This window comes from Herpailurus yagouaroundi, unplaced genomic scaffold, assembly GCF_014898765.1.
Source record: "Herpailurus yagouaroundi ecotype Mexico unplaced genomic scaffold, PumYag 180, whole genome shotgun sequence".
Taxonomy (NCBI): domain Eukaryota; kingdom Metazoa; phylum Chordata; class Mammalia; order Carnivora; family Felidae; genus Herpailurus; species Herpailurus yagouaroundi.
In genome coordinates this window covers 5,220,471-5,235,999 of record NW_024412411.1, presented here as the reverse complement: position 1 = coordinate 5,235,999, position 15,529 = coordinate 5,220,471, and the positions used below count along the sequence as shown (strand labels likewise).

The following is a 15,529-nucleotide window of genomic DNA, read 5'->3' as shown; positions in this document are numbered from 1 at the left end:
ACTGAACAAGAAAAATAAGATATAGAGTCATGTATATAATATCCACTATAATTTTGTCAAACAGCAATTAAAACTCTTATCACACATACATACGTATGTATATGTGTATACAGTGATATCTATGACATATATATAAAAGACCATGGGAAAAAAATACAGACACACATCAAATTGTTAACATGGGTGAGCTGGTGACCATGGGTCACGTGGACATGTGTTCCATGTCTGGGTGGCATCTTAGCTCAGGCTGCTATAATAAAATACTATGGACTGGATGGGTTATAAACAGAAATTTATTTCTCACAGTTCTAGAGGCCAGGAAGTCCAAGATCAAGGCACCTGCTTGGCTGGTGTCTGGTGAGAGACTGCTTCTTGGTTCACAGACAGTCATCTTTTCACCATAATCTCAGATGGTGGAAGGGACAGGTATCTCCCCAGGGCCTCTTTTATAAGGGCACTATCCCCATCTTGAGGGTAGACCCCACAAGCCCCATTTCCAAATACCATCACACTGGGGATTAGGTTTTAACATATGGATGAGGGGTGGGTGGAGATGACAAACATTCAGGCTACAGCTTGTGTTTTTCTGGCAGGGTAGTGGGGGAGAAAGGCTTCAGGAAGGAGACAAGCCAAAATGTAAACCGAAGGAGAAAAAAGTGGCACCTAAAATTATTTTGTTAAAATTCTACTTTTGCAAACACATATATGTATGTTGAAGTGTATTTACGTATATGTATACATATTTATGTGTGTGGGGAGAGAAAGATGAATAAATAAAATGTGCTATTACATATAAATACTGTTTTTGTTTAACCAAAGCTGACATCAAATACCAAAACTTTTCATTTAAAATTTTGCTTGAACACCTTTCTAAAATTTATCACGTGTCCCTGCGTTCTGACACAGGCTCTAATAATCACAACTTTACATTTTACTGATGGTTTGGTATCAACGTGGCATAATGGAGAAAAGCACATGTCCAGACCTTCTTCAAACCTGCTTTGACATTTATTTGTACTGTGGTGCTAAGCTAGTCATTTCACCTTTCTGTGCTTCAGTATCATCATCCATTAGAGACAGCATTAGCTAAGACCAACACGCTTTACTAAGTACTTCTCATTATTAACTTCAGTTATGAACTGCAATATGGAGATGTGCTTGGGTATAGGACTGACACACATACAAGATGTAATCTAACTATGCTTTTTTACTTAGTCTCTCTTTACGGTTGGACTATTTCTCCCTACCCTTCTTTGAGTAGTGACAGTGCCGTTTATGAATCCAAACACAGTGACTTTAAAGGTAGGACAGTAGCTATTATGTCCCTGAATCAAAGACTAAATCAGAAAGAGAGCAAATTACCAGCAAGCTTTCACTGCTCTTTGCTGTCAGTGTGTCTATATTAACAGGAATCCTCTTGATTCCCCTTCTAATTTATTAAAAATGACACACTGATACTGAGTAAGAGCCTAGTCTCTGCTACAAATGGCAAAATATAGGAGTTTTAGAACATAAATTCTATGATAATCTTTTGCCTACGGCTGGGTTCTTAGCCATATTCCTTATACTTGCAATTACCAAAGAGAGATCATTAGGCAGAAAGAGGGAAAGACCCTCCCTCAACCAAAGCTGGTTATCATATCCCAAATTTAAAGATTATAGACAGGGTAATGCCCTGATACATCTCATCCCATTTGTTTTCTAAACATTACCCGAAGAATAATGCATTTGATGTAAGCATTTCCTTTTTAAAATTGAAATTCTATAGGAGAGGGGCGCCTGGGTGGCGCAGTCGGTTAAGCGTCCAACTTCAGCCAGGTCACGATCTCGCACGGTCCGTGAGTTCGAGCCCCGCGTCGGGCTCTGGGCTGATGGCTCAGAGCCTGGAGCCTGTTTCCGATTCTGTGTCTCCCTCTCTCTCTGCCCCTCCCCCGTTCATGCTCTGTCTCTCTCTGTCCCAAAAATAAATAAAAACATTGAAAAAAAAAATTAAAAAAAAAAAAAAAAAAAGAAATTCTATAGGAGAAAGTATTTTCTATCAAAGCAGGGAAAGGGAGGGGAGTAACAATTTACCTCCAGACAGCCAGAAAAAGGTCTTCCAGAAAAATCCATACAAGGAAAGTAAGATTAAAAGTCCCAAAATCCTGAAATCTCACCAGATGTTTTGTGGAGGGCAGTGGCAGAAAGAAAAGAGGCAGCTGAAGGTTCACAGATCTGATTACATCTTCAACACTTTTTAGATAATGGCCTAGAATTTTTTTACAACTCTCATTTTGCCGGATGCAAGCCAAAACCAATCACTAAAACAATAAAAACCCCTGTAACCTGAAAAATAGTTCAATTTGATCAAAAGAGCTTTTTTTGTCTGCTTAAGAGATACATTGTGATAGGGCTTATGCAGAGACCAATAAAACAAAAGATCCTGCCTAAAGGATCCCTCAGTTTGGGGGTGCTAACAGGAGAGAGAATCAGACAATGAGTAATTATAACACAGTAAGTACTCAATAAATGCTAGCTATTAATTGCACAGGCAGTGGTAGGAGGACTTGAAAGAAGGACACTAGTCCCTACAGAGTGTTCAAAACAATGTCCTTTGAGGGGCGCCTGGCTGGCTCAGTCAGTGGAATATGTGAGTCTTGATCTGGAGGTTGTGAGTTCAAGCCCCACGTTGGGTAGAGATTACTTAAAAAAAAAAAGGAACAACATCCTCTGAATACCACATTAAGAAGTGTGGACTTCTGGGGCACCTGGGTGGCTTAGTCAATTAAGCGTCCGACTCTTGATTTTAGCTCAGGTCATGATCGCACAGTTGTGAGATCACACCCCACATTGGATTCCACTGGGCACTGCACTCAGCGTGGAGCTTGCTTGGGGTTCTCTCTCCTTCCCTCTCTCTGCCCCTTCTCCCCCTCAAAATAAATAAAGACACTTTAAAAAGAAGAGGAAGAAGAAGAACAACAACAACAACAACTGTGGACTATATCCTGTATGTGATGGCTCAAAGATTTCTAGGCCCAATGAGTAGCAAAACCGGTATTTTCTTTTAAAGGATACTCTGGCAGCAATGTGGCACATAAATTGTACCAAATCAATATAAAAGATTAGAAAGGAGTAAAATATACTGATTAAGAATATGGGCTCAGGAACTAGAGTTTCTGGATTTGAATACAGGCTAACAGGAACTACTTGTGTGACCTTGGACAAGCTACTAAACTACTCTGTGCCTCAATTTCCTCATCTGTTAAACAGGTATAGAAACAGATCTCAACACAGAGAGTTGCTGTAAAATTAAGAGAGTTAATTAATGCTAAGCACTGAGAAAAGTTCCTGGCAGAAAGTAACTGTTCAATAAATAATAGCAGCCAATCGCATGCAGGAAAAACTGGTAGTAGGGAGACTAGCTGGGAGGTCAGGAAACAGTCCCAGAAAATAGAGATGGGAATAAAGAGGGGTATGTTCCTTGGATGCCTGAGATGATGATATATAGGACATCAGACATCCAGGGAAAAGAAAAGGAAGAGAAGTATTACACCAATGAGTGTAGCTCTGGACACGTTAGGGCTGAGATTCCTACAGAACATGAAAGTATAAATGTCTAAGGGTCACTAGAAAATACAGACCAGAAATCCAAAAGAGGGGAAGGAACTAGAGGTACAGATTTGAGAGTTACTAACATGAGGGTGTGCTGGGTACAGGTGTAGTCATGGAAGAGAGCACTCAGGGAGAAAGAATAAAGCAGAAGAGCCATAGGATCCACAGGACCTAAGTCTCCAGGGTCACAACAGCATCCATGGGAACTCCAACATAACCACGAATTGTCAGTAAGACCGAAAGAGAGAACAAAATATAGCCATATGAAATAATCCCTTCCTTTAAGAAGTTTTCAATGTTGCTGGGGAGAAAAGACATAAACCCGTTAAATAATTTTATTGTGATTGTTTGTTCAGGATTTATAAAAGGAACTCTAAAAGCAGAGGTTGGGTGGTAGACATTAGAATGGCAAGAAAAGAAAGAGAAATTATGTTGAAGATTGAAAAAGTTAATGCTAATATAAAAACAGAGCACTGGCACTGAGAAGAAAGCGAATTCCAAGATGGGGGAAGGAAAGGGGAAAATGAAAACTATTCTGTATTGAATGTCTACTCTATGTCAGTACTGTCTTAGGACCTTTTACGTCTTTTACCTTATTTAATTCTCATGATATCCCTATGAGAAAAATATTGCCATTTTACACCAGTGGTTTGAGGCATGCCGAAGTAATCTGCCCAAAGGTTTGCATCCAGTTATGGGCCTACGACACTATTAGGACTGGAACGAAGGTGGAGGGCCCATGAGCCTTCACCATACTTCCACTTCTTAAACTGGCAAAAGCAGGTCATGTCAAGAAGAGGGAGGGCCAATAAAAACTACTAGAAGAACACCAAGATTATCTCACTACAGTAGAGCTACCCTTTTTGAGGAAGCATGAAAGGAACAAAAAAAAAAAATGAGTTTTTAAAAATCAAAAGTAATCTTTCAGTCTCAGAGAACACACCGGATTACAGCTGTCTCCCACTTCCAGCCTCATCCCGCTGATCGCACATTGTCCCCACAGCTAGAGATCTCAATTGCACACCAACCACATCACTCCTTCTCCTTCTAATCTTTCAATAACTCCGTATCACCAACAGGATTTGAAAAATCAACAGAACGAAGAGAAGAAAGTTATCCAACAAGCCTAGGAACTATTTAACCTAGAAGGAATAATAGAGGAAAAAAAGTTAACTTCTAAAAATAAATGCTCACTTGTACTTTATAATCCAACTTGTCTCAGTTCAAAACCATAAAATAAATGAAATTTCAAGTGCCAGTCAAAGAGCAACATTGACACCTTGTGGTGAACATCCTAATTTAAGGTATCGAATGTAAAGAGTAAAGTGGCTCCTAAGTAAGTGGAACACTTAATCCAGGCATTTCCAAGGGTTAGAGAAGCACAAATTTAATTACCATCACACACACTGCACGTAAATTTGGAAAGAGCTGCTATTACTTTGGTAACACTGAAATTAGCCTACGTTTTTAAGTAAGGGAGGAAAACTCTGAATAAAACCTCAGGTCACTGTCTTCCTACGAAATGTCACAACACATCTGACGTGGGGTTCTAATGCTCTGGTTGTAGGTGCTGCAAAATCCTTGCCTTAGTCAAGATTTCCTATTTTTCCGAGGCATTCACATTTAAAAACTGGAAGGAATATAGGCATCCTAGTGGCAGAACAACATAATGAAAATCATTAACTAGAATATACTCTCAAAAAACAATCAAGAGATCTGGGTTTAGTCCTGACACCAAATGACACTGAGAATTTTGTGAAGTTAAGAGACATTAAAGAATTCAGACTCTGTGTTTTCACATAAAATTACCGATCAAGAAGTAACAATTTCATACACCAAAAAAAGGCATCAGGGAAAGAAAAACATATTACTTTTAAAAATTACTCCATCACCAATGTTGACTGAGTAAAAGAAGGGAAACTGAACAAAGCTAATCAGCACAAAATTAAATTTCCCAGAAAGCACTCTACACAAATCATGGCGAGAACTATGAGAAAAAAAGAAGTTTTAATTTAGCAGATAAATGATGTTTACTCTTACTAATGTCTAAGAGAATTATCAGAAAAAGTTCCATCTTACTCCTTAATGTTGACAAGTACAATGTAAAGTTTCTAGTTCCAGAGTAACTCTCCGGGCTCAGGTAATTTGGTTGATACACAGGCGCTTGACCTGATTCAAAAGAATACATCTATGTTACCAGCTATAAATGATTTACACAGTGGTAATGAGAAGGCCACTGCTAAGAAGGCATTTCAAACTGCTGACACCCCTGAGGAATCTGGAAAGCATCTTAGAAATAAAACCCCTAAGACATATTATCATTGCAAAAATCAATGTTAAATAAATGAGCAACTAACTACCAAATCCATCTGATGATTTTGAATTCATGGAGGGCTCTGTGATTTTCAAAAAAATTTCCCTGTCATTATGCTATGTGCACCTTATAACAACCTTAACAACCACCAATCTAGAAACGTAAGACTCTGAAAAGGATCTGCAAAACCTGCTTGCCGGAAAACCTTCACACCAACTTCCAGTCTAGCTCTTACTTGCTGCGTGCTCTCAGATTAATCATTTAACACCTCTTGGCCTCAGCTTCTACACTGAAGACAAGGGCTGATCCCTGATGTCTGAACACAAAAAGCTTCTAAGACAGTAAGAGAATAACTGTGGGAATGCATATAAATTACACAAATTTATAACATTGCTGCTTCCCACCTTTTAGAAGAATCCGAGAAGTTAAATGAATTCAGATAAACCAGGGATAACTAAAGTCAGGGTCAAATTAACCAAAGCATTCTCTTTTACACCATGCTGCTTCCCAAGATCCTACAGTATTTCTTCAGTTCTTATTTTCCTATCCCATTAGAGAGCGTTCAATACTGCCTGAATCTCTATTCTCTTAGTTTCTATGATGCCGCCTTGCCCAAATCCTCCTCTTTTCACAGACTTCATATTTCTTTTTCTTTTAATTCTCTGGATTTCTCTAATAAGATCACACCATCTCACACTTGGAAAGTATCTTTAAAACAGTAATATCCATACCCTCATTTCACTGAGAAAGGCAGGTCAAGAAATATCAGTGGCTTACCCAAATTTCAAACTATTTCTGTACATTCTTCTTTTTAATACTTAAAACTCAATGTACTCCCAAACCGAATAGGCTCAAAACTATGAGTTATATATTTTGACACCTCCTGCTTTCCATCCAGTTACCAATCCTGTCCATTTTCTTACATATCCTAAGAAGTCAAAGGGGAAATACTTTCCAGATAAGAATCAAAAGTCATCAAATGCTTGTGGTCACTATAGTTGAAATCATGGTCTCTTAAGAGCAATTTACACAGGCATGTGACCAAACTTTATCATCATGTATAATAAGATTCAAGATTTGCAAAGGAAAGGCCCATTCCATAATGTTTATAAAATAAACAATCATCCAATTGGACAAGAGTCCAACCATCCTTCTGGACTCTTCCTCTAGTAGATATATTGAGGATGTCTAATGGTCTGAAATTTATGATGTGTTATGTAAACATTAGAAAATTGCTGCCAAAATCAAATTTCAATGAACCATCTGTCTAAGTAGGGTGAACATAGGCTGAATGTCACTGTTACCTTTATTTTGAACTGCATTTATTTTGGTTGCCTGCCTCCTGGGAAAATGTCCTTGATGATCTACCACTTTGAAAATTAAAAACAAATTTAGAAAATTTTCAAAATTAAGCCCAGACATTATGAAAATATAGAGTTAAGGCATTTAGTTAAGCCTCTGAGCCTGAGATTCATGCAAAGCTCCTGTGCCTTGCCAAATATGATTCTTTTAAGATGAACAGCAGGTCAAAGATCTAAGCCATCTCTGGGGCTATTGGAGGGCTTTTTTAGTAATGTTGTAGTTGTTAAGATTTTGATAAGTCTAAATTCTGTACCTCTGGTTGCTGCTCTTTATAGTACAGAAAACCGGAAAACAGCTCATGTCCCTGTTTTGAGATCACTGGCTTCCAATCATTCTCTCCCACTGTCCAGAGAAAGGAAATGGCTTTCCAAAGGCTTTGAGAAACAGATAAACTTAAATCACTGTAGCTACAAAATTTATGAAGCTCTCACAAAAAAATGCTAAGCCTGAATAACAACTTCTAAAGCTCCCATACATTTCCTCACACAGAAATGTCACAAACTCAAAATGAGGAACATTCTTTAGAAAATGCAGGCAGTTTGAGAAGTTTCTTACCGCAGCAAAGAGAAGACGTCATAAGAATTGCGAACACAGTTCTGATCCACCTGAAGAAGAATATTCTTCTGAGCAATTGAATATCCCTGAAAGACATTAATCAACAAATTAATGAAAGTAAAACAATAAAATATGTGTAAAAATTAATCTTAATGTCTGTCTTCTAAAAATTATGATTTAGAAACACCTCAGTAAATTCAAATTGTTATTTCAAAAAGTACAATTCCCATACTTAAAAGGTAAGTGAATTTAAAATAAGTATCTTCTAGTATTTTCCCACAGAAGTCATATTTCACATTAGATTGTGGTGAACTTCCCAGGGAAGTCCCAGAAGTCTTTTTAACATATTATGTGACTGAAGAAGAGTATTAACAATAATATTTCAAGTAATGTGTAGCCATCATATATAATGTTTTTATGGAGGAAAAAGCCATTCCAAGTTCTAATTAGGAATACCAGAAACATTTCTACTTAGTGAAATACAGGTGGTAGAAGAAAGGATGATTTCTAAAGAGAACATAGCAGAATTCCATAAGAAGAATAGAACAGGTACCTGTCACTTAAGAAATGCATAGTAAACAGTAGTCAAGAAAAAGACTCTGCACCCAGACCACCTGGATTACAATTTAAGCCCTTAATACAGCAGCTCTGTAATCTTGAGCAAGGCACCTTAACTCTCTTAGTTTAACTTTGGTTTGTTTCTTCATTCATAGAAATTCTTCATTCATGGAAATGATAACATTATCTACCTCACCAACTCCTGTGGAAATTAAAAAAGTTAATATTTGTAAAGTGAAAAGTACGTAATAAGTACTATATAAATGTTTGCTACAACGCTAATATAAGCATTTTTTTAAAGTTACATTGCCAGAGACAGTAGAAGGTTATTAGAATATGAACAACTTTATGCTAACAAAATGAATCAGATACCCTCTAGAAAAAGTCAACATGCCAAAATGGAAATGAAACATCTGAACAATCCTGTATCTATTTTTTAAGTGAATAAATAATTGAAAAGCTTCCCACAAAAAAAGAAATCTAGATACAAAAGGTTTCATTGATGAATTCTATCAAACATTTAAGAAATAACATCAATTTGGGGCTCCTGGGTGGCTCAGTCAGTTAAGCGTCTGACTCTTGGTTTTGGCTCAGATCATGATCTCAACAGTTCAAGAGTTAATGAGTTTGGGCCCTGTGTCAGGCTCCACAGGGAGTGTGAGGCCTGCATGGGATTTTCTCCCTCTCTCTCTCTCTCTCTCTCTCTCTCTCTCTCTCTCTCTCTCTCTCCCCCTTTCTCACTCACTCACATGTATGTGTTCTCTCTCAAAATAAATAAACTTAAAAGAAATAACACCAACTTAACAAAAAAAATTAAAATAAAATAAAATACAGGAAAAGAGAACAATTTCCAACTTACAAGAGCAGCATTACTGATACTAAAACTTGACAAAAACACATACACACACAATTATAGACCAAAATCCCTCATGAACACAGACACAGAAATCCTTAGCAGAATATTAGCAAATTAAACCAATAATATAAAGATAAAACAATAACATGTCATTATTGACTGAATTTATTCTAAGAATGCAATACTGGTTTAGCACTTAAAAATTAATCAATTAGAAAAATACATGATAGGGGCGCCTGGGTTGCTCAGTCGGTTAAGTATCTGACTTCAGCTCAGGTCAGGATTTCATGGTCATAAGTTCAAGTGCTGTGGTGGGCTCTGCGCTGACAGTTCAGAGCCTGGAGCCTGCTTCTGATTCTGTGTCTCCTTCTCTCTCTGCCCCTCCCCTGTTTGTGCTCGCTCTCTCTCTCTCTCTCTCTCTCTCTCTCTCAAAAAATGAATAAACGTTAAAAAAAAAGAAAAAGAAAAATACATGATACAATTGTAAACCTATCTTGATGGCAAACAATTATAAAGATGTAACTTGTCACAATAACATAAAAGTGGGGGTACAGAGCTATTTGGAAGAAAAGTTTTTGTGTAATATTAAAACTAAATTGGTATTAATTTGAACTATGTGGTCATAAATTAAAATCCTGATTGTAATCCCCAGGGCAACCACTAGAAAATAACTAAAAGATACATTGTCTGAGAAATGAGAAAGAAATAAAAAAATGTTATATGAGAAAACATCTAACACAAAAGAAGGTAGTAATGGAGAAATAGAGAAACAAGATATAGGAAAACAAATAGAAAATCAGAAGTCCTTCTGTCTCTATAATTAATTAAGTGTAAATGTATTAAATGCTCCAATTAAAAAGCAGAGATTGGCAGAATGGATTTGGTTTTAATGATCCACAATATGATATCTACAAGAGTTGCACTTCATTTTTTTTCAAGTTTATTTATTTTTATTTTGAGTGAGAAAGTGTGAGCGGAGGAGGGGCAGAGAGAGGGGAGGGAGTGAGAATCCTAAGCAGGTTCTGCACTGTCAGGGCAGAGCCTGATGCGGGGCTTGAACCCAAGAACCCTGAGAGCATGACTTGAGCCAAAACCAAGCGTCAGACGCTAGACTGATTGAGCCACCCAGGCGCCCCAACAGGAGTTGCACTTTAGAAACAAAAACACAAATAATAAAAAGGACAGAAAGATATTACATGTAAGCAATAACCAAAAGAGAGCTGGAGTGTCTATACTAATATCAGACAAATAGACTTTAAGACAAAAAATGTTACAAGAGACAACGACATTGTATAACGAAAAAAGGGTCGGGAAGATGTAATTATAAACATATATGTACCTAACAATATATAATAAAATATATGAAGCAAAAACTGACAAAACTAAGGTGAGAAATAGCTGGAGATGTCAACATCCCACTTTCAACAACAGATAGCACAGCCATACAAAAGATAAACAAGGAAACAGAAGACATGAATAATACTATAAATCAACTAGACCTAACGGACATATACAGATTGTTCCACCTAACACAACCATATAGACATTCTTCTCAAGTGCATATGGAACATTCTCCAAGCTAGACCATATGTTCAGCCACAAAACAAGTCTCAGTAAATTATTAAAAACTGAAATCATACAAAGTATCTTATCTGACCACAACGGAATGAAACTAGAAATCAATAACAGAAGGAAATTTGGAAAATCCACAAACTGCAAAGTAAGCAACATACTCTTAAACAACCAGTGGGTCAAAGAACAAATCACAAGGAAAATTATTAAATACTTTGAGATGATTAAAAATGAAAATACAACATATCAAAATATGCAGAATACAGTGAAAAAGGGCTGAGGGAAATTTACAGTGGTGAACATCTACATTTTTTTTAAAAAGTAATAAAGGGCTCAAATCGATAACCTAAACTTCCACCTTAAAACACTAGAAAAAGAACAAACTAAGCCCAAAATAAGGGAAAAAATAATAAATATTAGACCTGAGATCCAAATAGAGAATACAAAAACAATAGAGAAAATCAACAAAAGTTAGTTCTTTGAAAAGATCAACAAAATTGACAAACCTCAAGCTTAGACTAAGAGAACAAAAGAAGACTCAAAAGCACACTAAAGTCAAATGAAAATGGGAACATTACAAAGCTTATAGAAATAAAAAGTATTACAGAAGATGTGAACAACTGTATGCCAATAAATCAGATAACCTAGATAAAATGGAAATTGCAGAAACACAAAAACTCCCCAAAACAGCTCAAGAAGAAATAGAAAATCTGAACAAACCTACAAGTTGTTAAGTTGTTGATTAGCTAAACTACTCCATGGAATTGCTACCTCAGCAACACATTTTGTTTGGTCATTTTGTTTGTTTGTGTGGTCAACACATTTTGTTTTGTTTGCAAGGACCTTAAACAGACTCTAGACCTCTAAGGGAAGCACGTGTCCTAACAAGCAGGCCACAGAGACACAAGTAAATGTAAGTTTGCTTACATGAATTAATGACAGGACTTGTGATCAATGGTCTCTCCTGGTTCCCAGTGCCTGTATGCTTTAAGTGTCCCTTACCCATCAGGATAAAAATCTTGATGGAGTTCACAAAAACACTGCTCTTTTTGTTTGAATGGACAAATCTAGCCCCAGCCCAGGAACTCCAAAGCACTCCACCCACAAACCCTACCTAATAAAGGTACTTTAACCCAGGTTCTGCCTCTCTCTGTACTCTGCCTTGACCTCTTGATGTGGCCCCTGACGGCATGTCCTGTAATTCCTCTAGGACCTGTGAGTAAAAACTTTTCTGTTTCAACATCTCTTGTGATCTGTTACCAAACCGTGGCTCACCAACCAGCACCTTGTGCTCCACCTAATAAATGTTAATTTAATGAAGGCATAACACAAAGAAGTTATGATCAGGAGTCATAGAACTCCCAGCAAAGAAAAGCCCAGGACCACATGATTTGACTGGTGAATTCTACCAATCATTTAAAGAAAAAATAACACTGGAGCAACCTGGGTGGCTCAGTCAATTGAGTGTCCAACTCTTGATGTCAGCTCATGGTCCTGTAGTTCATGGGACTAAGCCCCGCATTGGGCTCTGTGCTGACAGCAGAGCCTACTTGTGATTCTCCTCCTGCCCCTCCCACTGCTCGTGTGTGCTCACACTCTCCCGCTTTTTCAAAAATAAATAAAACTGAAAAAAAATTTTTTTTAATAAAAAAGAACACCAACCCTTCTCAAAGTCTTCCAAAAAATGAAAGAGGAGGAAATACTTTTTACCTCATTCCATGAGGTCAGTACTATCCTGATACCAAAGCCAGGTAATAACATCACAAGAAAATTATAGATTAATATCCCTGATGAATGAATATAGATGGAAAAAATTTCAACAAACTACTAACAAAGTTAATCCACCCATATATTAAAAAATTTAAACCATTTAGCCAACAATTCCACTTCTGGATATATACCCAAGAGAACTGAAAGCAAAGACTCAAAAAGGTATTTGTACATCCATGGTCAGAGGAGCATTATTCACAATAGTGAAGGAGTGGAAGCAACTCAAATGTCTATCAACAGATGAATGAATAAACAAAACATGGTACATTCATACAATGGAATATTATTTAGCCTTAAAAAGGAAAGAAATTTTGACTCATGCTATAATATAGATGACCCTTGAGGTGATTTATGTTTCCAGTAAAATAAGCCAATGACTGTATGATTCCATTAATAAGTATTTACGGTAGTCAAATTCACAGAAACAGAAAGTAGATGGGTGCGTGCCAGGGGCTTGGAGGAGGGAGAGATGGGGAGTTACTGCTTACTGGGTAGTTTTTCCGTTTTACAAGATGAAAAGAGTTCTGGAGATTGATGGTTGCACAACAATGTGAACATTCTTCATGCCACTAAACTATACATTTAAAATGGTTAATATGGTAAATTTAGTATTATGTACATCCCACCACAATTTAAAAACACTTTTTTTTCGAAAAGGATTATATACCAGGAACAAGTGAGATTTATCTAAGGTATGTAAGGATGGTTCAATAAATGAAAATCAATGTGATACACCAAGTTACAGGACTCACACTTCCCAATTTTAAGACATAGTACAAAGCAACTACCCTCACTACCAAAATAGTGTGGCACTGGCATAAAGGTAGACATAAAAAGACCAAAGGAACAGAACTGAGAATCCATAAATTACCTCAAACAGCTGTGGTCAACTGATTTTAGACAAAGGACAAAGGTGCCAAGACTCACTGGAAAAAGAATAGTCTTTTCAATAAATGGCGCTGAAACAACTGGATACCCACGTGCAAAGAGGATGACTTGGACCCATCGTTAACATCATATATAAAAATTAACTCAAAACAGATCAAAGACCTAATTGTAAGAGCTAAAACCATTAAACTATTAGAAGAAAACACAGGGTACATCTACATAACCTTAGATTTGACAATGGATTCTTACGTATGACACCAAACGCATAACCAACAAATGCAGTAATAGATAAATTGAGCTTCATCAAAATTAGCAACTTTGTGCATCAAAGGACACTATGAGAAAAGTAGAAAACAACAACCCACAAAATGGGAGAAAATATCTGCAAATCATATCTGATAAGGGTCTCACATCCAAGATACGTAAAGAACTCTTAACAACTCAATAGAAAGACCCACAATCCAATTAAAAAATGGCTAAAGGACTTAGAGACATTTCTCCAAAAAAGGTACACAAATAGCCACCAAGAACATGAAAAGATGTTCAACGTTATTAGTCACTTGAGAAAGGGGAATCAAAACCACAATGAGATACTACTTCATACCCACTAACATAAGTGAAAACAAACCAACAGATAAACAAGCAAAGTCAAAAAAAAATTTTTTAAAGTAATTTCTACTTCCAAAGGGGACACTGAACCCAAGATCAAGAGTCATGTGCTCTACCAACGGAGCCAGCCAGGCACCCCAAAATTTTTCAATTAAAAAAAAGAGGCCCCTTGGTGGCTGTCGGTTAAGCATCCGACTCTTGATTTCGGTTCAGGTTGTGATCTCATGGTTCATGAGCTCAAGTCCCACGTCTGGCTCTGCATTGATAGCTGATAGCACAGAGCCTGCTTGGGATTCTCTCTCCTTCTCTCTCCCTATCTACCTTTACTCTGCTTACATACGTGCATGTTCTCTGTCTCTCTCTCTCTCTCTCTCTCTCAAAACAAATAAATAAACTGAAGAAAGAAAAGAAGCATGGGCAAGGATGTGGAGAAATTAGAGCCCTCCTATATTGCCATATTGCCACTGGGAATGTAAAACGTTGGACACTGTAAAAAAGTTTAGCAGTTCCTCAAAAAGTCAAACACAGAATTACCGTATAACCTAGCCAGTCCACTCCTAGGTACATACCTAAAAGAAATGAAAACAGGTCCTCAAATACTTGTATACAAATGTTCATAGCAAAGTGTTCACAATAACCAAGAGGTAGAAACAACCAAAATATCCATCAGTGGATGAATAAACAAATGGGGTGTGTGTGTGTGTATACATATATATATATAAAAGGATATTTCTTAGCCATTGAAATGAGAGAAGTATTAACACATGCTACACATCGATGCCCCTCAAAAGCCATAAGGCTAAGTGAAAGCGGCCAGACACATTTTTTTCTCATAAAAAATCATCCACACCCACTAACCTACAACTAAAAGCAATTCACTATAGCAGGAAAAGAGCATTCATATGAAAGCAAGGGTCCTGGGTTTTAATCCACACTGCTTATCATGGAAGTGAGGAAAACAATTTAATTCCTCTAGTCCTCAGTTTCCTTAATTATAAAATGAAATGAAACTACTAGCAATAAAAACAATAATAAAAAATGACAGCAATACACCTAAGAGTAACATTTATGGGCATTTACAGTATGTCAGGCAGTACTGTTTTCCAAGCTAATATTAATAATTTAAATGTGAATATGTTAAGCATTAACATATTTTTCACACAACCCCGTGAAACAGGAACTATTATTATCCCCACTTTAAAGGTGAGGAAACTGAGACGCAAAGAGGATTAAGTAAAAGAGCCATGCAGTCTGGCTCCACAGCCCATTTTCCTAACGACCATGCTACACTTGATCTCTAAGACCTTTCCAGTTCTAAAATTCTGGGTCGATGTACATTTAAGGCAACTTAAGGACACTATTAAACCCTTCTGCTTCAGCCACCACTTAGCAATTAACATTCTTAAAATATGCTAAGAGCCTTGTTCTGAATGACATCTAACTTCACCAGATGT

General features: G+C 37.1%; 1 protein-coding gene across 3 annotated transcripts in view; it reads right to left on the bottom strand.

Moving 5' to 3' along the window:
• The window catches only part of UVRAG (UV radiation resistance associated), a 301,824-nt gene that overhangs the window by 214,197 nt on the left and 72,098 nt on the right, over positions 1-15,529 (bottom strand). For all 3 annotated transcript variants that reach the window (XM_040489399.1, XM_040489400.1, XM_040489398.1), the window contains exon 6: positions 7,823-7,908. In XM_040489399.1, coding sequence (XP_040345333.1) covers positions 7,823-7,908 — 86 coding nt within the window. The remainder of the gene's footprint in view (positions 1-7,822; positions 7,909-15,529) is intronic.